The 25380-nt window shown below is 32.7% G+C and overlaps 1 protein-coding gene across 9 annotated transcripts in view; it reads left to right on the forward strand.

Moving 5' to 3' along the window:
* PPP2R5A (protein phosphatase 2 regulatory subunit B'alpha) overlaps positions 1-25380 on the forward strand; it is an 80286-nt gene that overhangs the window by 32623 nt on the left and 22283 nt on the right. For 5 of the 9 annotated variants that reach the window (XR_012489092.1, XM_074309108.1, XM_074309109.1 and 2 more), the window contains 2 exons: positions 9996-10081; positions 19063-19259. Coding sequence is in view for 8 of the 9 variants with exons in the window: in XM_074309108.1 (XP_074165209.1) it covers positions 10012-10081; positions 19063-19259 (267 nt within the window). In the remaining variant the exon portion in view is untranslated. The remainder of the gene's footprint in view (positions 1-9995; positions 10082-19062; positions 19260-25380) is intronic. The other 4 variants (XM_074309113.1, XM_074309106.1, XM_074309105.1 and 1 more) reach the window with 1 other exon arrangement.

Consider the following 25380-nt stretch of genomic DNA (forward strand, 5'->3'; position numbering starts at 1 on the left):
GGAATCAATGGTGGGTGGGAAAAGGGGATCAGGAAAAGCTTATGTTTTTAAGGTAGTGCTTGAAACTGTCTTTAGAAGGAAGAGAGATTCACTGTGAGGTGGTGAGAGGACTAGAGCTTTCCAGGCATCAGATTTCATTTCAAAAGCACTGAGGTGGGAGATGGAAGAGAAATTAATTGCTTTTGTATAAAGAACAGAGAAGTCAGTTTTACTGAATATAAAATGTGGAGGCAGGTGAATGAATGAGTCTGAAAATGTTGGGAACTAGTTGTAAAGGGGTTAAAAGCCAATGGACCAGAGGACATTGGGGGTAGAAAGTATATCTTAGAATAATATCATACTCTAAGGGGAGGGAAGAGACTAAGTATTTGTATAGTACCTACTATTTATATGCTAATTACTGGGCTAGTTTTGAGCCTTACAAATATCTCATTTGAGATCAAAAGCAAAATAATAGATTTTTGAATGATAGTGGCAGATCCAGGGTCTAAAAGGCCTAATGCTAATTGTTTTTTAAAATAATTGATATGATATGGAATGTTTAAACAAATCATAAAGTGGACTTTCCTGTAGCACTAAACTTAGAATATTAAATGAATTAGTAATTTTATGTCTTGGCAAGTTTGTTTAGGGTGGTAGTCCACTGCCCTCTTGTTTTCTTATGGCTGGATACCATCAAATTGCTATATTGGTGAGATTCAATAGTTTTTTAATTGCAATGATTTTGAATTCTTGTGAGAAAAAAAAAAAGCCTTGAAGCTTAGTTTTAATCATAGAAAAATAGGAAACTCATAGAAAAAATAATCATAAAATCATAGAAAATATCTGAGACTGAATGTTTCCATTAAGTTACTTTTATAATAACCTGATCCACCAAGGTATCAAATAAAAACTGATTTTAGACTCTTGGTTATTAACGTTCTAGGGGTGATGCCAAAAAAAGCGACATGTCCTATATTCCGTGCCAGTTTCTTAAATTAGAATCTTGGATTGCATCCTCAGCGTGTCACTGTGGTGGTATTACTGGTTGCTATGATACAGTGCTTGTTCTAAAATTTGTAGCATGAATCGTATAGGAGATCCTACTTCAAATTTTAAATATGTGAGCAATAGCATTTGGAATATTTGGTACCTTTTTTGTTTTAAAAGTAAAATTGTACTTGTCAAACAGCTAACTCTGTTTCTTCTATCACATTCTCATGAATTAAATTTGTCGATTTTTCTTAAATGTAAAACAGAATTAAGCAAGAACAGTTTTTAATAATTATCACTGTTACAGTCCTTTAAAATCAACCTAATTAACTTTTTAAAGAAGTAAATGAGTTTTATCTGTTAATGGCCTTGATAAAATCTCAGTCTTTCTATGTCTTGATGAAATTTCCCTGTTTTTAAAAGTTTTGAGAAATTATATATACTACATTTGGGTTTTTTTTTTTAACACGTGTGTGTGTGTGTGTGTGTGTGTGTGTGTGTGTGTGTGTGTGTGTGTGTGTGTGTGTGTGTAAATCAGGTTGTTCACAAAAGACTCGTTTTAAAAATTTTGAATTCTTTAGTGTATCAGAATTTTTAACTTTGTTTCCCCAAATCATACTTAAGCAGCTGCATTAGCAAACCTATATTTCCTAACTTTTAAGTTACATTTTTTAATATTTAGCTTTATATATTTTTAATCTTTGTAAATAAGGTCCCCTCTGTCTCATATCTGATAGTATAAATGAGGGAATGATGACAGGATCTTCTATGTGGCAGCTATTCACACTCCCAAGTGTATATCCAAATGGCATTTCTAATACCCTTGGCATTATTTATTTGGATTTTTGCAGTCTTCATTCATGCTTTTCTCTATCTGTCCCACTATCTCTTTCCCTTCTGTCTTTCTTTTTTTCTCTCCTCTTTCCTGCCGCCTTTCCAGTTACCATAAAGATACCATAAAGATAGGGGAATTATGACTGGAGTAGGGAATTTCAATGTTCACTATAAGATAGAGAATGAGAAGATTTGATAAAGAAACTGAGATGTCATGTTTAAAGACAGTCTTTTTTTGAGTATCAGTTGGAAATGAGCAATTCAGTGAAAAATTTTTTGTAAGGATATTAATGAAAATATATATCCTTTCTGTTCGAGAACACTTCTCTGTGTTGATGATACTAAATCTGAGTGTTTCATTGCTCTTTGATATGTTTACTTTCAGAAATTAATTGGCATAAATATTAAAAATTCAACAAATTTGATTGCCTATGTAAAATTTAAATCTTAAGGGTGATCCCCAAATTCCTTGTATTTGAAAGCCAAATTTAAAGCCTTTTTCTTGTTTTCTGGGAGTTTGTTGTTTAAATTATCTGTGACACTACTTTCCTTAATTGGAAATGGAGCCTAGATGTGTGATTTCATGAGTTCAGTGAATTTCTCATTAGAAATTCCTCATTAGCCAGCAGATGTCTGAAGGAGGACTTGAATCCAGTTCTTTTGGGCTGGCTTTAAGGCCAAGCTCTTCAGGCCATCTCTCTAAATTTCCTTAATAAATACAGGTTATTAAAAGTTTAGTTTAAAATTTTTTTTTATTCTTACATTTTCACTTAAATTGGTAATAGTTGAATTTTCAAATCAAAAGGTACAAAAATTAAAAACATTAATCCAGTTGAATACTGGGAGGTTCTAGTGCAGCCTCTTCCACTTGTAGATGGCTATTCAGTGACAGTGGATGCTAGAACCTAAGTCTCCTGCCCATCAGTTCAGCCTTCTCTATTAGGCACTTTAAGTAAAATATATAAAATAAAACTAAGATTAGGCTTTTAAAATAATATGAGCATTCTGTTATGAAGGTTTTCCTGTTTTTAAATTTACATTACAAGAGGACAATAAAATAATGGTATGACTGGCCTCCGACATTTATAAAGTATTCACTGGTAAGTTCTATCTTGATTGATTTTTTTAACCACCATCTGAGAGGAAAAGTTTTCAGAGAAGTTACTTGCCTGGGAGAACAGCCAATTAGTCATTGTCTGAGTTAGAACTAGTCTTATCATTATACTTGAGTTCTTTCCACCTAAACAATGTAACAGACTTTAGCAAATCATTTGTAGGATTGTAAAATGTGAAATTGGTTGCAGATTTTTGTTCTCATCAAACCTATTTACTACTTCATGTATCATTTGGTAATAACCTTTGTCCTCTTATCTTTCTCCTTTTGTATCATTTTTGCCTATTCCCTCTTCCTTTTCCTCATTTCCTAACTTAGTAGATGATTTTAAATGTGATTATTTTACAAAGTAAATTAGCCATCCATATTGAATTGTTAGGTTTCTATGCAAAAGTTAAGGATGGAGATGGGAGGAAGGGGGAGAGCACTTAGGAATTTTAGGGTCTTTTACTGAAGTAAATTTGCCACATGAAAAAGAAGACTAGAAGGACAAATTGTAATTGACTAGAGCTGCTTTAGGTTTCTATCTCCTTAGAACATAGTCTGTACCCAACAGATGGTTTTATGTTTTTCTGTAAATTTCAGTTATACACATGCCCCAGCCCTATTACTACAAATAATTGAGAATTTGCTGCAGTAAGGCTAGAAACTTTGACAGCATAGTTGTCCTAAGAATTGAGAAGATTGAATTTGCTATCTTCTTGTCATTTCTCCCATTCCCATAATATCTTAGAATGTGTTTAAAATAAAATCTGTATGTATAATTGGTATTTTTAAAAGTCTGATAATGAAGATAAGTTCCAAAAAAGTGTATAAGAGGTTTCATTTTTACATAAAATTTTTAATAGTTTTATTCAGACATGTTACAAATTCTTTTTCCTCCTCTGGTTAAATACAGTCATAAATAAGAGTTCCCATAATATTTAACAAAAAAAAAAATCCAACAAAACCTTGAGTGACTTATTTGAAGCACATCCTGATATTTTCATGATTTCTGGTAAAAGAAAAAAATAGCATTCTGTAACACATTTCACATAGCTGCCCAGGGAAGAAAGGGAATCAGATCTGAAAGTGTGTGTTAAGTTTTCCAAGTACCATTTCAGTTAAAAAATACTATTTCATTTTAAGTCACACTTCTTCAACCTGTTGTGGGGATGATCTAGTTATTTCTATCTTGCCTCTTCTTCCCCCTAACATAAATATCTTGAAAAAGATCTAAGAATTCTTTAGTCATTGAACAGGCAAAGGATATAAGAGGGAAGTTCTTGGCTTCCTGGGATCTGTGGGTAGAATGAAATAATAATTGGCTTTTTTTTAGCCATTTCCCCTCCCAACTAGAAATGGTTTTGAAGAAGGCAGGCACACTTTTAGTGACTTTTTTTTTTTTTTTTTTTTTTTTAACAAGATTGATTTATAATCAAGGGATTAGAGATCCTTCATAAATAAATGAATAATTTTAGCCAATTTCCAATGTTAATATCTAAAGGTGTCAGAATGCTGGAAGAACTAACCTTTGTTTTAGAATTTCCTGGGATAATGTGTAATGAATACCTTCACACCAAATAGTTAAAATCACTATTTTTTCCTAGAGAGAAAAGTTGTAAAAGCCATGAAATGATAAAATGAATTTAAAAAATAAAACTTTGGGATGCAAGTATAAAGTCTTACCTTTGGATCAAAATATCAATTTCATAAACATGAGATAATATTATAAATTAATTATAAATCAGTAGTTAACATAGTGGCGCCCCATAAGCTAATGTCGTCATAAGTGACATTACAAAAAAAAAAAAAAAAATTCTTGATTGTTGGGGGAAAAAAACCTCCAACCATTTCTGCTTATAGGCCTCCCTCCAGTGAGTTGTAATTATAAACTAAAATAAAATCCTACCACATGTTAGTATGTGAAATACTCCAGATGAGTTCCCTACAGTCCTAGTAAAAGGAGATGCATTAACTCATCTCTTCTTCAGGTCAAACTTGATCATTATATACTGTTCAGCTTAATTTTATTATTTTAAGTTACATTATTGTCATCTTTATACTCGATTAAAAAAAAAAATTACTGTTGCCACATTTTAGGAAGGGCACTGATAAGCTGGTGAACGTCCAAGAGAAGGCAGCCAGAATGATGAATGGCTTTGAAATCATGTGACATAAGGATTAATTGAAGAAAAAGGAAAAAAGCAACAGAGAATCAACAGCTCTTTTTAAGGGTTATCATCCTGGCTAAAAATTAAAACTTGTTCTGCTTTCCTTGGTCCTCCTTTGAGGGAAAAAAAAAAAATTTGTAGAATGTCCTAGGAGGATGCTAGATTCTAATAAATACATTTTTACCAGATAGCTAAAATCACTTGATGTAAATGATAAAACATGTGGTGGTCTTAGAAAAATAGACTTAGAAAGTTTTTATTTATAGCAATCCAGATTATTAGATGTTCCAAAGTGGAGAATAGACTATCTATCAAGAAAGACTTCATTTGAGATCTTAAAGCAAAGGTTAAATAAATAAATGCCAAGTATATGTTAGAGTACATCTTGTAACATACTTCATGGACTTTGAGGTCCCCCCAAATCTTGATGTTTTGTGATTTGTGGACATCAGTGATTTAAATAAAAGCACAACTTACATGGTTATTGATGGGAAATTTGGAAGAATAATGAATGTATCAGATGACAGCAATCAGAAGATATTTTGGGGGGTGATATTGTGACATGCTCTGGGTCACACAACTAGTGAACTAAGTATTAAGTGTCTGAGATTAGATTTGAACTCAGATTCACCTGACTCCAGGACTGGTACTCTATACACTGTGCCACCTAGCTGCCTACCCCATTTACCCCCCTTTTTCAGATCTTGAAGACATAAAACAATAGCCTGAATCTAAGAGAATATTTAATGGCTAAACATTCACTGCTGTAAATGGATTAAAAAAAAATCATCTTCACAAATACAGAATGAAGACATGACTAGACATGAAAAAGTTCAGTGAGGAGGTAATGGGCTAAAATCTCAATTGACATGAGACATCAAGAAATTAAGGTTTTTAGGCTGTATTCCTAGAAATATAGAGTCCAAAACAATAGGTGAAGTCCCACTGTATTTTTTACCTGATCAGATCATATCTTGTGTCTAGTTGTGAGTGCCATATTTTAAGAACAGGATTCACAAGCTGATATACAGCTAAAAGAAGGTGATAAAAATGATGCATGCCATATACTAAGGTTTATTGATCCTGAGGAAGGAGAGACTTCAGATGTTTGCTGTTTTCAAATATTTAGTTGTCACTAAAGACAGCTCTTTTAAAGAAGAGCTTATAATTACTCCACTTGGCCCAAGAGGAAAGAAATAGGACCAGTGAGTTCAAGTTCTAGGGAAGCAGATTTTTTTTTTTTTCTTTTTCCAGTGAGGCAAAGTTTGCTAATGGAGCTGTTCAGAAAAGGGATATGCATTGTCTTTTTTTGTGTTAGGTAATGGGTTCCTTGTCATTGGATATCTGTAGGAGGAACCTGGATAACCACTTCAGTTGTAGAAGTGATCCCTATTGCAAGTAGGGAATTATACAAAATATTTTCTGAGATTCCTTCCAACTTAGATTTTGATGCTTTTAATCTATTTTTAAGGCTCTCCAATTGCATCTAATACTTGTCTCCCCTTACATAGTCTATACTCCAAACAAGATGGACTATTTGCTGTCTAGTGAACATGCTCTGCATTTTTATGCTTCTCTCCTTGCTTCCATTATTTCCTACCTTGAATACCTTCTGACTTTTGACATAGTCACTTTCAAGATTTGGTTCTGCACAAAGTTTTGCAATGGTGATTGTTGAAAACTACCTTTGCATGTATTTTGAAAAAAAAAATTATTAAAAGAAGAAAAAAAAAGTGCCATTAGGTTCTGGGAGAACTGAATTTTGTAATAATGGCAGAGAAACCTAAGAAGACTTCATTAAAGCATTTATTAGAGCAAATTTTTAAAAAGTACCCCAAAAAATCTAGTTCTAATATTTCTTCATAATGCTTTCTCCCTATTTCCTCAACTCAATAAAACAAAGTAGCTGAACTTACTTAAACTTACTATTATATCACCTTTATCTGTATAAATGTGCCTTGTCTTTCCCTACTGGATTGAAAATTCCCTGAGGATTGGGATAAAGGAATGAAAAAAGATTTACTAAGCACTTAGTATATGTGAGCCATTGTGCTAAGTATACAAACAGAAAAATAAGACAGCCCTTGCTTGCACAAGTAGCTTATATTCTAATAGAGGGAAACAAACACATAGAAGGTTTCAGCTGCAAGTCAAATGAAAAAATACATACTTTTTAGGGTTCAGCAGAGCAAAAGGTCACAATGTATCTTTAATGTCATTTCCACTGCTAAAATGATAACATTTTCTTATATTGAACCATTTGCTGTTGTCTAGAACTTTATTAATTTTTTTGCCTGGGACTTGAGTAACTGTGACTGCAGTACTTAGTGGAGCAGTTGCCATAATATTTTCTAGCCTCTTTTCTGGCCTCTAGCCTGTTTTAGGATATCTTTGTTGAAGAAATCCATGTTCCCTTAGACTATGGAAATGTTATTCTATTTAATACTTTAAGACTCCCAAAGTACTTAGGGAAGAAGCTCAGGGAAGATCTTTGAGACACTAAGTGGAAATAAAAGAATGTATTTGGTAAATTGAATGCATTCATTGACCTATCATTTGCGTTCAAGTTAGGTAGACAGGGACCTGATAGTTTCTCACTTTTCTGTTCTGCGCTGCCAGAGCTTTTGCTTGCATTACATAATACTATTGTTATTAAATTCCTTAGTTCAGCTTAATTACAACAATAAAAGGAGATAATGGTAGTTGATCATTTCTTCATAATTTGAAGGATGTGCAATTTTATCAATATGGATTCTCCCTCCATTGATGCAGATTGCAACTCCTCTGTGTCACAGGGTTTTTCCCCCCTTGAATTCAGGTGACCAGAAAAATTCATCATCATAGTCAGCTTGATTATAAACTGTTGTGAATTCATCTAGGTTAGATGACAGAAACTAAATTGTTGCACATATCTCACATATCTGAAGCCTTTCTAAATTGGTAGGACTTTTTAGAGTTTGCACTCAATTAGCATAATTTTCAGGAATTCATAGATAACTTTCATCTCTTGAAGATAATCATTAAAAAAAAACCTTTAGTGAAATTAGTACTAATACATATTAACATATTAATTTTTTATTTTCAAGGATAATACTTGAATGAATTAGTGATATTGATATAATTATTCTCAACATGGGGAAGATCACAACTTTCCTGTTTCTTTTGACTTTATCATTCCATAAATCGATCATAAAGGAACTTCCTAGTGTATCAGATTTTCTAATAATACTTTTAATGTTTAGGGGCCATTAGTGCAAGAATGAGATTCTCCATCTGTTGTTCCATAATTGGCCTCACACATTTTCTGATTTGTCCCATGCCCTTTATGCCATTTCTTTAGCATGTTAAATTTTAGAGTTTCTGCATGTTATGTGTATAACAAAGTGGGTGATAGATATTCACTTTGCTTTTTTTTTTTTAATGTGTATGGTTATGCCAACTATTCAAGTGCCCATATAGTGTTCAATCCATTGAGAAGATTTTTAATATTTTATGCATGTTATCTTTGAGTAAAGGTATTTGGAGAGTATTGCCGTATGGAGAGAATCCTTTCTCTATACAAGAAAGTTTTCATGACACTGGTGTATATCTTAGAGGAATTTGCCTATTTATATTTTATGCCTTATTCAATGTTTATACTAAATGTCATGAAACTTAGCATGAAGATAACATGTCAGAGAAACATCAAGTGAGGCAAATGATGAGGTATATGCTTTATTTTTGTATTAAATGACTTTTTAAATAAATCAATAATAAATACAGACATTATTTTTATGACTCGACAAGTATTAAGAAATTATGAGGTGTTGTGTATCAGACATACTAAGTGATGGAATAAAAAGCAAAATAAAAAGAAATAAAAAGCAAAAATAATTATTGCCAAAAGGGAGTTTATACTTTAATAGGAGACAGTCTATATGAACAGGTACATACTGGTTTGCATAGGGAATAGATGGAAAATAATCTTAGAAGATACTAGCATCTGGGAGACTGATACAGGTCTCTTGCAGAAGATGACGTTTGAATTGAGTCATGAAGGAAGACAGAAACTTAACATTCTTGATATGGAGTTAGTGCAAAGAAGAGTAGATGAAGTATGGTATTTGAGAAACAGCAATGACTGAACTTTATGGTACATAGAAAAGGAGTAATGTATAAAAAGACTGGGAAGGTAAGGAGATGTGTACCAGGTTATGAAGAGCTTTAAATGCTGAAATTTAGATTTGATATTAGAGTTTATTGAGTGGAATTTGGGGGTGACATGGTCAAACCTGTACTTTAGGAAAATCTTTGATATAGAAAAGGGATTGAAATACAGACATACTTAAGACAGAGAGACCAGATAGGAGGGTTATAACTGTAATCAAGGCAAAAAATAATAAGTACCTTCATGAATGAAGGTGGTGCTATGTGAATGGGAAAGAGAATAAACACCACATGTTATAGAGATAGAACAAACAAGATTTGATAACTCATTAGAAAGGTGGGGGTAAGAGAGTAAAAAGACAAGACTGATGCCAAAATTATAAACCTGGGTAATTAGAATAGTAAGGCCTTCAACTATAATAGGGAAGTTGAGAAGAGAGATAGGTTTGGGAAAAATGAATGTTTGGACATAATGAATTTCAAAAACCTGTATCAATAATATGATTATAAAGATAGCTGTTATAGAAAATTTCTGTTCAAATTTGTCCTTGAGTAATAAAAGCCTGATACAAAATTTTGTCAGGCTTTGTTGATGTAATGGTTCCTTTTACTGAACTGCTTTTTTTCCATCTTTTTATTCTTTATGATAAAAGTTGGTATACTGAGCAAGGGAAAGTATATAATTTGAAAATGAAGATGATGTAAAAACAAAAGCGTCAATATAATTTTTTTAAAGGAAAGAAATAAAATCTTCCTTTTTCCTTGTTCTCATGCAGCATATGCCTCTGAAGCATGGATAGCCTTGATGCATGCATAGACTGTTCTGACAAAGCTTCTATGAAAATGAAAAGTATTCATATAGGTTAGTAGTTGCTGACATCTTCTTGATTTGCTTTTTCAGTTAGAATACCATCTGGTCTTTCCAATTATTTTGGAACCTTATCCATTTTGTGAGAACTTGAAAATCACTCCTCAAGTACCTTTAAAATTATGTCACCACCTGCAAAGATTTTTCCCCCCTGTCTATATCTTGTTAGATCTAGCTACTTTTTCTAGCTTCATACTTAAAAAGTCAATGCCATTTTCTCACATTGTTCAGAGTACTGAGACACTAAGAATCTATTTATAATATACACTACTATCACTAATAAGACTAGGTCACAATAAAAATTTCATGAAATCTTGGGTTCTGAGAATAAATTGATTTATCAGGGTTATATGATATGCAATTAGCTTATTTTTTCCTCAACAATTTTATGCTATTTTCTGAGACAATATTTCTGGTAGTCTTCTGTGACCACCTTCTGTAATGTTTTGCAAATAAGCTTGTATGCTAGACCAATAACAAAAAAAGAGAAAGGAGAGTAAATGACTATTGGCTGAGGTAATTTGGGACTTTTTTTGGACCACCTTGTTACAATTATTTTATGTTTCTAAATTTCTCCCAAAAAAAGTGATTGAATGGTGATAAAAGGATATATATATTTTTTAATTTTCTAATCCTGCTTTTTGCAGTCAGTAGCTTATTTAAACTCTGTCAACCTAACCCAAAATATTTATATATGTTTGATTGGGTTGTACATAGAATCTTCTTATCTTTAGCTTAGTCCTGTAGTCACCAACTGCCTATTGGAAATAGTTTTTATATCTAATATTCTATCTCAAACTCAGCATGATCTAAACAGAACTCCTCATCTTTATTACTAAAACTACTTTACTTAACTTCCCTATTTCTTTTGAGGATGCCATAATTTTTTCTTTCACCTCTTTTCACAAACTAAGATTTCCTTAATCCTTTACTCTTCCTTATGCCATACATCCAAGCAGTTAATAAATCTGGCTGATTAATTTTTCTTTTGATGTCCACTCATGTGATCAATACCCTAATCCCTCAGTCAGCAAGAATTTATTAAATGCCTACTTTGTACTGTAGTAGGACCTAGGAATGCAAAGAAACAATTTATATATATTTATAATCTTAAAGTCTCATAATCACTTGCAAGGACTATGGCTAGCCTCCTCATTTATTTCCCTTCCTCTAATCTCTCCCCATCCCAATGCTGCATTTTGTTCCCAAAGAGCTATTCCTAAACACAGGTTTAAGACTGTCACTCTTGTACAAACATAGTATTTGTGGTTTTTTTATTACCTGCATTTGGCTTCTTCATTGCTAGATGAAAACCACAGTTTAAGAATGCCATCAGTGAAATTGTGTTTTGGTATATTAAGTCTATGCTTTGTGTCTCTTCTTTGTTTTAATCACTGTCAAAGTAAAAAGGAAACTGCTAATATTAAGGAGTCCCTTTGGTCATACTTCATGAATTGTTGAAGCCAATCTTTTGCCTCTTTCAACTCTTAGCTTCATGATACAATAGTGCATTGAAGTAGATATTCTATAGTTGTCAGAGTTTTTTGTTTGTCTACATATGTTGGCATAGAGCACTTTTTTGCAAAATATTTCTATGGTTGAGAGAGCTTTATTAATTAGTAGGGAAGATTTATTCTGTCATTTTATGTTGTTGATATTTTGGTACAGTAGTCTATAGTATTTTCCATTGTTTGTAATCTCTTTAATGCTTTTTTAATGCTCTTGAGATAAAAAATTCCAAAAGGATGAAAAAGATTACCAATTGTATCAAAATATCATAATAGAGATATACACACTCAAACTTTTTAAAGTGCCTAATATGTGACAGGCACTGTGCTAAGCTCTGGAGATTAAAAAAAAAAAAAAAAAAAAAAAACTGTTCCTGCCCTCAAGGAACTAACTATATAATAAGGAAGACAATAAGTAAATTAATGTGTTTCAAATAAGCCATATAGAGAATAGGTAGGAATGAAGAGGGATAGCTATTCATCTATTTATCTATATGAAAGAAAGATACTTCTCCTTCATCCCTCTCTTTGTGGCAAGTCAGATTTTTGAAGGTCTTTTAGACAGATTAACGTCCCTGAAAATATTGCTTCAATCATATTATTTCTATGTTTAAAAAAAATGTTTCTAGTGGTTACAAATAAAATTCAAATTCTTATTATCCTTTTGTATAAATCCCCTACTTCATCCAATGTTCCTTTCACTTCCCAACTTTTGCTCTCTTTCCTTTCTTGTTGGTAATTAAATATTCTAATTCATCTCTCAAGATCTAATGGTTAGCAACTATTTTGGGGAAACTTTCCTTATTAACCTTATTTCCCACAGTGATCTCTCTTTTTTTCAAAATTTTGATTTCAAGTATTATCTGCACTTTTGTTTTGACACAATGCAAATTTTTTTGTCCTGTTTTACACTTATGATGGGGGAGGGGAATCACCTAACTTCTCATTATCTACATGTGTTAAAAAAAAAAATGGAATAGTACTTGCTGTAACATAAGAATATAGAAAAAAGCTTTTGGATTTACCAAGTTCTTACATAATTAGAATATAATATTATTAATATTTTCATGGATGTTCCTTTTTCTTCCCTATATATGCAAACTCTGAGGATAAAGTGCTGAATTCAATCTACTTTGTAATATCCTTCCCAATGATTTTCTCGCATTAAGGGCCCAAATATCTTAAAGATTAAAGAATTTCATTAAGTGTTTTTGTTTGCTTTAGTCTCCCCCCCCCATAACCTTTTTAAATAGCAAGATAATTTTGCAATACCATTCTATTTTTGCCATGTTTTTTAAATTAACAAACCTGAATACAGTGGTTTTAAATGATTTTGAAATTTGGAATTGCATGTTTAAATATCAGACTAAGAGAAATTAGATTAATAACATCTGAATAAACCAATGTATGTTATTGTAAAAGTGTGCGTGTGTGCATGTGGATGTGTGTTGCTGTTGTTTATTTTTGTTTTTGTTATTTTTGCTGGAAGCCAGATCAATGGCCGTTCTAACAATGTGTGTTCTTGTGTCAGTTGCATTGTCTTGTATATAGGTTGCACTCAGTGAATATGCTTTGAATAAAAGTTCATAAATCATATGGTTTAAAAACAAATTTGTTCTTTAAAAAATACATAATTATAAAAATTGATATATTTGTTTTTACAAGGAATTATGGTGTTATTTATTTATTTTTGGTGGTCAGTTATATCAAGGAATGTGTGTTTAGCAAAAATAATTTGATTTACAAAAAGAATTTAAGAAAATTTCTATATAAAATAATACATTCATTCTAATTAATAAAATCTCAGTTAATTTCATTGAGTTCTCATCAGAATTACTATGCATTTCCCCTGTATTTTATATATAGTTCTGTTTGTATCATGTCACACACTTGATAACATTGCTTTTTAGTAATATCTATTATTTTCTAATTATGTTTTACTTCCTATCAATGAACTTGGGATAGGGAGAGCATCTTTTTATTTTTCTTTTCTTTCTTTTTTTTGGGGGGGGTATGTTTTACCTCTTCTCCAATTAACTAATAAATTTTGCTCAAAGTGGCTGCTTTATAAATGCTTTTCTTCTTAACTCTAGTAGTTTGAGGCACTATGTATTCTTAGTCCATATGCAATTCAGAATACATCAAATAATTATTTATGGTAAGAGAGAAGAGAATCTTTAAAATTTTTGACAAGCAACATGGTGACTTTTTAGTCACTAGAGCTAAAATGTAATAAAAGATGCCTATGGCAAAATAGTCAGCTGAATGACAGTGATTTAAGTTTTTTTTAATTTAAAAGTTCCCTTGGAATGTGAATCAACACATTCTAGGTTCACTTCTTTTTTCTGGTTTTTTTTGGGTTTTTTTTTTTTTTTTCAATCTCTCCCATGGTTTTTCCCTTTTGCTCTGATTTGTCTCTCCCATCGAGATTCATAAAGCAATGTGTACTAAAAATAAATTTACTGAAAAAAATAAATAAAAGTTCCCTTGAGGGTATAGATTATTTTATATAAACTGAAAGTCATTAGCAAATCTCATATACATAGTGACAAATATGAAAAAAAATGAGTTTCAAGCCTCAGAATACTATAGAATATCAACAGAATTTTTTTTTCCTCTGGAAAAGAAGCATTGCATTAGAGATCTATGTGTTGGTGTTTAATAAATATCAGTTTGATTTTGAGGTTCAGAAAGTCTACTTTAATTAAGGAAACAGCTTTATTTTATGAACTTTATGGTTATTACATTTTGTGACCTTATTGCTTCTAGTGATCATGTTTGATATACTCTTATTTTCTCAGTTAGTTGTAAAAATAGGTTTAGCAGATATTAATTTCTTAACTATTCTGGGATTTATTGTTAACAAAGTGGCAAGACCGAAGTACTACCATTGGCATATCCAACATGCACAGAATGTCAAAACTACTCAACACAGTACTTTACTAGGGGAGCCATAAGAGGTTGCATGAATTCAGGTTCCTGAAACAAGTTTTTTGTTTGTTGTTTTTTTTTTCTAATTTATTCAACAAACCAAACTAAAGGAAAGCAGGTTATTTACTTCAGGAATCTTCTTTACATAACCTGAAGATTCACCGACATTAATTCATGAATGACCTTTGGCAAATCACTAAATTTTTGTGTCAGTTATTATAAATTTCTTTTTACTATACTGGCAGAAGCTGATTCTGCTGTTACTCCAAAGTGACAAATCTCTGTCTTGTTCAGTATCTCTTAATTTTGGGAGGAATCTGTTGCTTGGCAAGGAATTAAGTATTTTCACATTCTACAATTGTGGATTCTGTTAATAGGAAAGCAGACTGAGCAAGAATAGCACTTAATTCATATCTAACACATAATTTGCTGATAGTAAGAAATTCATTAAATGTTTTGGAAGTGATAAAATGTTGTATGTAAGTTTTAATTTTTTAAAATTATATTTTATCATTTCATAGCATATTCTACAAATATGGAAATGCTTATTGTAGGCCAAGCTCTTTGCTTCAGTATCAGGAGCCAGGAACAGGCTTTATTTGAGTAACTGAATGGATGAAGGGTTGGACTTAGTTTCAAAGGAACTGAGTTCTAATTTAGCTTCTTACATGCCAAACTACATGATCATGTACCTGTTTCTCATTTATAAATGTAGATCATGTTTATAGTATGTACCCCATAGAATTGTTGCAAGGTGCCATTGAAATGTACATTTCATATATTAAGAAGCACAAGATGGAAGACATGAAATGTGGCTAGTAAACAGTTCCTGTGAAAAAAGTTTTAGTGGAGAGAGGTTTCTTTTACAGCTCAATATGTATCAATAGTGACATGGAAGCAAAAAATAAAACCCAAAAACCCTCTAAACCAAAACTTGACTATAATTGAGAGGCACAGTATTCGGAATGAGGATCAAAGGTTCTTAAGAAACCTGATTAGGTTTAATCTGATGTATTGTTTTCAGTTTGAGGTTCCTTTTTCTGGAAAGACATAAGTAAACAGGAGAAGGATGCACTAGAGGAAGATTAGAATGATGAAAGGTGAAAGGATCTACCATAATACTCTTTTAAAGCAATTGGGTTACTGTAGGTGATACGTGGTACCAGACTTCTTATCAAATACTTGGAAGTGAGAAGGCAGTTTAAATAGAATTAGTTTTTGTTGTTCTTCCTTTATTCTTGAAGAGGACCAATGATATAATGAAGGTAATGTCTTGATTTGCAAGTGAATTGGATAGAACTAGTAGCGATGTGTAAGAAGGAGCATGGAACAAGCAAAGGAGAATTGACTTTGGAAAGGAGGATATTTGAGTTCCAGTCCAAGCTCTACAAATTTTACTGTCTGTAGTACTTTGGGCACATCATTTCACCTTTCTGCCATTTCCTTATCTGTAAAATAAGAAATTTGGACTAAGTGATCTCTTAAGGTCCCTTCTTGCTGTGAGTCTGTGAACCTTTTAAAAGTCCTCTGTCACTTTCAATTATGCATATGTAATATGCTGTTGAATCACATTAAATATAGTAGTCTTTAAATGTCTTTGATTCTATGTACTTTCCCTAAATATCATACTTTTAAAAAAAAATTTGAACTCTAAATTTTTCTCTCTTCATCTCTCTTTCTCCCTCTCTCTCCCTTTCTCCCCCCCCCCTCTCTCTCTCTTTCCCTTTCTCCCTCACACACACACACACACTTCCTTTTCTCTTGGTGTAGCTTGAATCTTAAATTTTCAAGATTTTGAGCCTAACATTTAGGGCCTTCTGATATCTTCCTTATTAATATAAACCTCTTTAGAAAAAAGTCTTTCCCCAGAATGTTGTCATATTTTGTTCTTTTTGATAACTCATGCTTTGTGACTATCCAAAAGTTCCTTCCTAACTTCTCCCTAACTAGATTAAGTTGCTGGGTGACATTTATTTTCTCCTCTTATTCCATAATAGTGCCTAGAATCATACTCTCAATAAATACTTAGATTAAATCTTTAAAAACTAAATACATGTGGTATGTAATACTGATTTAGTGGAAATTAATGATTATATTTATAACTTCATATGTCTTTTAAGTTATGTTAAAATTAAGGACTTTTTAAAAAAAGAAATCATCTATAATTACATAGCTCATATGAATTAATTTTGTTTTAGTTCTTAGTAAAGGCTTGTTCATGTCATATGAATCCATATCACATTTGGTCTCTTAGCTGAGACTTTTAAGGGTGCCAAAGACTGAAAGAGTAGCAAGGCTAAATTAACCCTGGAGATAGTTAAAAAGTCAGGGCATAGGAAACTTGACCCAGCTAAATTAGGGTAGCTTTAATTGTCTGTAATCACCAAACTGTTGCAGCCTAAATCATTTGCTGTGCATTCCACAGATAGTCAAGTTATGTGGAAAATCAAGAAATCAATTTGAGTTAACTGAATAGAAATATATTATACTAACTAATGTGGCCAAAACTGTTAGGTTCTTACTAAGTGCTAATGAGATATTAGGCTCTTACTAAGTGCTAAGTTGGTACTTTAACAATTCTCTAGTTCCGGCCTTTACTGGGAGTTTTACTTCTGTGAACTCCTGGGGAGGAGCTTACCCTTTTGAACTCATCCACAGATGCCACAAACTCAATTTGTAATAGTTATTTTTGTTAAACCATTCACAATTTATTGGTGCTGAGGGCTGGGTATAGAAAAATGAAGAGATATAGTCCCCATTCTAAAAATATTATAGTAATAAGTATAATATAAATTAAAATAGTATAAATATAAATGAAACAATGCTATGAGAGAAAAGGAGAGAGAGGGGGGTAGTAGATGAATTAGAAAAAACTTTATAGATAATTTGGCACCTGTATTATACCCTGGTAGAAGCTGGGGGTGGGGATAAAGTCTCTTTAATTGTAAAAAACTAGGATGGAGAGAGTCTATTCAAGACAAAGCATTTAACAAAGACTCCCATTATGCCATTATGGACAAAATGGAGAGATGTGGACTGAATGGTACTAGAATTAAGTGGGTTCAGAAGTAGTTGAATGAGCAGCCTAAAGGAATAATTAATTGAATGTTAATTGAGTTTATGTGGTAGAATGTGCCAGTTTTCTGCTCAATATTTTTTAACAATTGGATGATGATATAGATAAGATAAATTTGCAGATAGGAAGTTTGAACTAATTCATTGAACAACAGAAATAGGATCCAAAAAGACCCGTGTAGTCTAAAGCAATGGGTCAAATCCAAGATGATGAAATTTTTAAAGGGAGAAATGTAAAATTTTCTGTGTGATTGTTTTTTGGACCCAACTACATGATGAGAGAATGTTGCTAGGCAACCATTCATGGAGAAAAAATATATTTGGATTTTAATGGACTACAAGCTCAGTATGAGTCATCAATGTGATACAGCAGCTAAAATAGTAATGTCATCTTTATCTTCATTAAGAGGGGCGAGGCATAATATCTAGTGATAGTCCTATTATACCCTGCCATGTTCAGCATCACATATTATACTGAAGTTCAAAATAACACATTTCAGGAAAGACCCTAATAAATTGGAGTGCATCCAGAGGAAGACAGTGAGGTTAGTGAGGGAACTGAAAACTACATCATATAAGGATCCACTGAAAGAACTGCTTAGTTCAAAGAAGAAGAGACCAATAGGGTACGTTGTGATGACTATTTTTAGCTATTTGAAAGACATATGTAGAAGAGATTTGGACTCCATTTACTTTATGGCAGTAGGTGAACTTGGACTATGAATTGGAACTTTGAGAGGTGTAGAGTTAGACTTGATGAAAAGAAAAAAACTCATTCAGTAGGGATATCCAAAAGTAAAAGATAGTCACTTGTTGGGAAATGTAGAATACATTGTCTTAAATGAAATAATAAGTCATTGAATCAAAAAAGGGTACTTGTGGTGGTGTAGAGATATATCTATCACTAGTCAGAAGACCAGCCAGCAATAGGCTTGTATGGTGGGGGAGGGTATGATATTTCATACCTTTGGACCTCATTTTTTTTTTTTAATCTGTAAAGAAGGAGGGTTGAATTATTTCTAGGATTATTTTTAGATTAAAAAATCTAATATTTGAAGTAAAAGACATGATCTGTAGTCTCCAATTTACAAATAAGACATAAGAAATTTTAACAATTTGAAAAAATTTGGACTATTTAAGAAAACAATAGACCTCTTTTGCATTGCTAGGAAAACCATTTGTAGGAAGACAATATGAAATAGTACCTTTTAAAATCTCTAATGATTCTGAATAGTTTCATTGGCTTATCTGTACTATGGAAAGGTCTACTAATTAAATTTTTAAATTACTTGAAAACTTAGTCTTGGAGCTGGTTATTTGAATTATTATTAGGTGTAAAGTTCAGAATTGAAATTCCATTTTCATTGAAATATTAGTTTTATGTATACTATTTATAATCATGCTGTCATTTGTCTCAGTAAATTTTGTTCTGATGATAAAATTTCCTGTTTCTGTTTCTAGATGCCGCTTCAAATGAACAACAAGAACTTTTCTGTCAGAAGTTGGAGCAGTGTTGCATACTATTTGATTTCATGGACTCTGTTGCAGACTTGAAAAGCAAAGAAATTAAAAGGGCAACACTAAACGAACTGATTGAGTATGTTTCAACAAATCGTGGTGTGCTTGTTGAATCAACATATTCTGATATAGTGAAAATGGTAAGCTCCTAGATTTATGTTCCTTTATATTTACCCCCTGATTAAAATTAGTATGTCTATATAACTGTCCCAAGTAATAAAGTTGCCTTTTTTTAAAAAGCAAATATCTCAGAATTTATATATCCAAACAGTCACCTTGGAACTTGGCTACAGCTACAGAAGAAAACAGAAGGAAGACCAGAAAGAATCACAGACAAGTAGGACAACTTTGAAAGTTACATATTGAATTTATTTTAATGATTAAGAAAAGCAAGTTATACATAATAGTGAGACATAGTTTAACAGACAATCTTTTTTATCTACTGTGTATATGGAAATACACATTTTAATTTTAAAATAAATTTAAAATTTTAAAACTACATTAAAAAAAGTTGAAGATGAGTTTGTCAAAGTTAACTTCATCTTGTAGACATGTTTTACTTCTATTTATTAAATAAAAGAAGTGCTCAATTAATAATTTACTTGTAAAATGTAAGATTTTCTTTTTATCATTTAGAATTTAGCTGAAATTTTGTTAGGAACATCTTGTTTAAATGTACCTAAGCCAAAAGTTTAAAAAGAAGCTTTTTGTCCTTAGTGAAAAATGTGGTGAGCATTTATCAAGCTTACTATGTGTTTTCCTTCCCTTCACATATTCTCATATTCCATTCAATTTGGCCCACTGGTTATTTCTCCATTTCATTCCATCTGTTAATATATTTGTGGTTCAGCACTAATGATGAGATTGATATAGACACACCAAATGTTGAGGCTGAGGAGAGCAATTGGCACCAAATGATGGGTTTTGGTCATGTGAAGACTTCACAATGGCCATTTTCTTTGGCAAAAGGTAGGTTTATTTATGAAAAGAGGTTATAGACAAAATGTAAAGATACAATAGATACTAGGAATGGTAAATATGAGATAGAATTGAGAGAGCAATAGCGTGACCAAGGAAAGAGTATGCCATGAACTGGCAAGCTAAATCCATGAAGGAGTTTAGCACTCTTTAAGAGTTAGCTGTAAGAAGAAGAAACACCACCATGAGGCATAGGGGAGAGTCAGGAAAGAAATAGCATGAGGAAGAATGATGGGCTAACCCAAAAGGGATTCAGCAAAGATGGCTTAAGCCCATTGACAAATTTAATCTTGGGAGTTTGACATAACTTGGGTTTCTGACTGGACACAACAAGGTGGGACTACACAAGACTTCCACAGAAGATGGGACTATAAGGTTGAATTGATCTGCATCACTTCCCTTCCCTGCTTATTTCAGGGATTAATCTTATCAGTATTTCAAGTTTCTTCTGCCAACCCCACCTAGTTACCCAGGACCTCATACCATGATTCTTCATACTTTTGTGTCTAGATGATCTTTTGTGGCTAGATTGCCCTTCTTCTTCACCTGTACTTTGTACTTCATGGAATCTGGTTTGTTTGTTTTTTTTAAATAACTGCTTAGCTCTGCCACATTCTTTAAAATAGCCTCTAATTTGTTGGTGGTTTATCTTTTGAAATTATTCTGCATAACTTTTTGCATATTTTGTATGTACTCATATTCTTATATAGGTTATCTCTCCCCCATCTCACTAGTACAGTGTAAATTTCTTGATCTCAGAGTCTTTCTTTGTTCCTTGTCTAAAGAATCTGTGTTTTTGAATATTTGTTGAAATGAGCTGAAGTTACAAAGATTGAATAAGACTTGACTTCTGATCTCCAGAATCTTAGGACATTGAGGAAAGGGACAAAAATAACAAATAAAAAGTATAAGTAATAGTTATAATGGATGAAGATCTGCTTGTCCTTGGAATTTTTTGTTTTTGTTTTAAAGGACTTGGGTTCATTTTTGCCTCCTATACATTTGAGCTGAGTGTCTATGCATATTTTTGTCAGACCTCTGGCTGGCCAGCCTTGGACAAGTATAAACTGAGTGACCACAAGCAAGTTACTTAATCTCTTAGGGCTCCTAGGTAACTATATCCTTAGGACTTATTGTATGAGGTCTCATCAAGCACTTTAAAATTAGAAAGTAGTTCCATCTAGTCCAGCTCTTTCATTTGACAATTTATAGAACTCGGACCCAAACAAGGAAGGAAAGAATATATTACTGAAACATAAAACTTATGCTTGTTTTGTATCATCTACCCAAGAGAGAGATGGGAATGAGATCAATTACGAAGAAGGCACTTAATGGGCTTGATTTAACATCTAGTCTATGAATGTGGATCACATTATATTATTTTCATCTTTGTTGTTTGCTTGCTTGTTTCTTATTTTTTCCACCCTATCAAAAAATTTCCAAAAATAAGTTTTTTTGTGCTTTTACCAGAGGTATTGAAGTTAACACACCCAGATTTAAGGGATGCCTATTTTATCAAAATGTGATAACAAATACAGATAATTTTTATATTCTAAGCCTACATATAGAAAAATTGACAAGATAGTAAAGTTCATTCTGTATGAAAATCTTTGAAGAAATTGAAGATTTTTAACCAGGGGAAGAAAAGTAGGAGTGAGGATGAGAAGGGGAACTTGGGGGGTGGGGAGGGAGGCTGGCTGAGATGACTGTCTTCCTGTATTTGAATGGCTGTTTTATGTAAAAGGGATCAGCTTTTTGTCTTTGCCTCTGAGGGCAATATTAGCATATAAGGAAGAGCTTCCTAACCCTTGGAGCCCCACATCCTGGAATGAGCTGCCTGTTGAGATAGTGTATTGCTCTGTCTTTGGTCTTCTTGCCAAAACTGGGTAACCTTATTGAGTATGTGTCAAAGGGAATTCTTGTTCAGATACTGGTTGGATTATGTGACTTAAGGCTCCTTCCAACGCCAAGACTCTCGGCTTCTTTGAAATTATTTACAATAAATAGTATCAACAGGTAGTAACTAAATGGTATGGATTTTTGAAAGCATGCAACTTAAAATCTCAAATACATATACATTGGATCACTTCTTGCTTTATTAAAACAACAAAATGGGATTTTATTTCTTTTGTCATTGAGCATCTTATTTAGTGTTGACTATTATCAGCTAAATAGATATGCTTTTTAATCCTAAATTCAAATATGTTATTTAAATGCAGCAAGTAAATGTAAATAAATTAAAATTTAGATTATTCTTAAGTAATAATGCCTCTTACCATCTGGCTTAGCCAATTCAGATTCCTCTCTTGTTTGTGGGTCTATCTGTACTGTAATATAATGAATCGTCTTTAAGACAAGTAATTAGGAAACACTAGACTAGATTTCTTCTTATAATATTAGCTTATTCTTTTTTAAAATACATGCAAAAATAGTTTTCAACATTCACCCTTGCAAAATCTTGTGTTCCAAATTTTTCTCTTCCCTCCTCACCTTTCCCCTCCCCTAGACAGCAAGTAATCCAATAGAGGCTAAACATGTGAAATTCTTCTAAATATATTTCCACATTTATCATGCTGCAGAAGAAAAATCAGTCAAAAAGGAAAAAAAATGAGAGAAAAAAGAAGCAAGCAAACAAAATAAAGGTGAAAATATTATGTTGTGATCCACATTCACAGACTAGATGTTAAATACCTTCTTAGTAAAAGATCCCAATACCCTCCCTCTCCCCATTTAGGTGGATGATACAAACAAGCACTAAGTAAATTACAAAACAAGTATAAATACATGTGAAAAGTGTGAGAAGTGATAAAATAATTTCTGCTGGGTATAATCTGGTCCAGCCTTCTCTATCTAGAAAGATAAGTAGATAAAGTACTTATGATATGCTAATGCACTGTGCTTGGCACTGGGTTTATCAAAACAAAATAATCCCTTCCTTGTGGGGGCATCATCTATTCTAGTCAATTCTGGGATGAAATAATAATTGGGTGTGGGGAGATCTAGACATCCTATTGGATGGTGACCGGAGGAAAAGAAATGAGCCTCCTGGCTGGGACTTTGAGTGATATGGATAGAAACAATAGTATGAACCCTCAAATCAATTTAAGACAAATTGTAGAGAATATAGAATTCTCATATGCCAGCTCACCTAGACTGCCAGAACTAATCCTAAGGAAGGGAAATGCCAATCAGAGAGGAATTTATTTGAGATACAGGGAGGAGGTGGGGTGGAGAAAGAAAGCTGATTCCTTCCTTTTTATACAAATCTTGCTAATTTGTAGATGCTAACTTGTGTTGTTTAGGTGTTGCTGGAATGTAAGTGCTTTCAATGACTTAAGACAAAGTCTCTCGTGCCTTTCTCTCCTAATCTGTGACCAAGGAAAGCTCCATGAAAGAGGTGGCATCAGAAATGGATCTTGAAAAATGGGTACAATTTCAACAGGTAGAGATGAGAGGAGAATAGGACCCTTTGGGCATAAGGAATGGTATGATCTTAGGCACAAAAGGGAAAACCTCAAGAAATATTGGTGCATGGTGAATTTTAGTGAGTTTGGCTTGATAGTCAACAATGGGAAAGAGATGGCTAAGTAAGGTACCACCGATTTCAGAAGGCCTTGAATATACTAGGGCAGGCATAAATGTACTTAATTCAGTACACAATAAAGAACCACTGAAGAGTTTTGATCAGGAACAACTGCTGCATCAGCTCCATTTTTAAAGATTAAAATGGCAAAGAGATGAATGACTTGAAAAGAAGAGATTAGAAGCTAAAAGACCACATAGATAATTTAAGTCATACAAGTTGGGAGACAAAAGCCTATGTTAGTCTTTAAAGTTTTTCCCATCTTTAAATATCTCCTTCTTCTGGGGGAGGGACAGGAGGGGCACTGAAGAAAGGTGCTCATCAATTGGGAAATGACTGAATAAATTATGAATACATATATAATAACATGTGATTTTAGTATAAGCAGTGATGAAAGGAGTATTTTCAGAAAACCTGAGAAAACTCCTGTGAACTGCAACAGAATGAAGTAAGTAGAATCAGAAAGACTATTTTTACCAAAGCAAAAACATTGTAAAGACAAACAACTTTGAAAAAAGAGCTCTGGTCAAACACAATTATAGAGGATTCATTATGATATGCTACTTATCCCTTGAACAGGTATTGGACTTATAGTACAGATTGAGACATTTATTTTGGACATGGGCAATGCATTAATTTGTTTTGCTTGACTAGGTATATTTGTTGCACGGATTTTGTTTTTGTTTTTTGTTTTGTTTTGTTTTTCTTTCTTTTTTCAGTGGGGCAGGTGAAGTAGGAGACAGAGAAAATAGATCTTTGTTCTATAAAAAAGTTTAATTTTTTAAAAGACTTAAAATAATAATAATTCTTCATTTGGTATTGGAGAGAAATGTCCCAAACATGATTTTAATAGCAACAGATAGAGTGCCAAGAGACGCCAATCCAAATTAATTTGACTCTTTTAAAGTCCAAAGATGGTTTAAAAAAAAAAAAAGACAGCATATAAATATTAATAGAATCTTTTGCCTTAGAAATGTGCCTTTTGGTGGTAATAGTGTACTTTTGTGCCATAAAAATACTCATCGAAAATCTGATAAAAATTGCTGTGTATTTAGAAAGGACTCTTTCACTATGCATTATGCTCTATCAAAGAGTTTGTTAAAAGGCACAAATCCCTGTTTCTTATCTATTATAAGGAAGTCATTCTAAAGCTAAATCTAAAGCAGGGGTTCCTAATCTTTTATTCTGTCAAGTATCTCTTTGACAGTCTGCATCTTGTGAACTGCTTCTTAGATTAATGACTTAATGCTTACATTGATGATTGAAGGAAAGGTTAAATTTTAGTTACTGGTTAGAGAAAAATCAGGATGATATAATCTTTTCTCAAATAAATTTAGAGATTATCCCAAAATCTATCCATAGACTTCTTGGGGAGTCCATGGACCTCAAGTTAAGATCTCCTGATCTAAGACAACATGGTGTCCCAGAACATGTGCTGGCTTTTGTTTTTCAGAAGATTTGTGTTTGAATCCAGACTCTTATTTACTATGTAATTGTGAACAAGTTATTTTGTTTCCCTGAGCCTCATTTCCTTAACTGTAAAAATGGATGGTGTAGTGCTTAGAGCACTGAGCCTAGAGTCAGAAGGACCTGAGTTCAAATTATAGCCTCAGACACTGTGTGACTCTGGGCAAGTCACTTATCCGTGTTTGCTTCATTTCCCTCATCTGTAAAATGGGCTTAGAGAAGGAAATGTTAAA

Source organism: Sminthopsis crassicaudata, chromosome 4 (genome assembly GCF_048593235.1).
Source record: "Sminthopsis crassicaudata isolate SCR6 chromosome 4, ASM4859323v1, whole genome shotgun sequence".
Taxonomy (NCBI): Eukaryota; Metazoa; Chordata; class Mammalia; order Dasyuromorphia; family Dasyuridae; genus Sminthopsis; species Sminthopsis crassicaudata.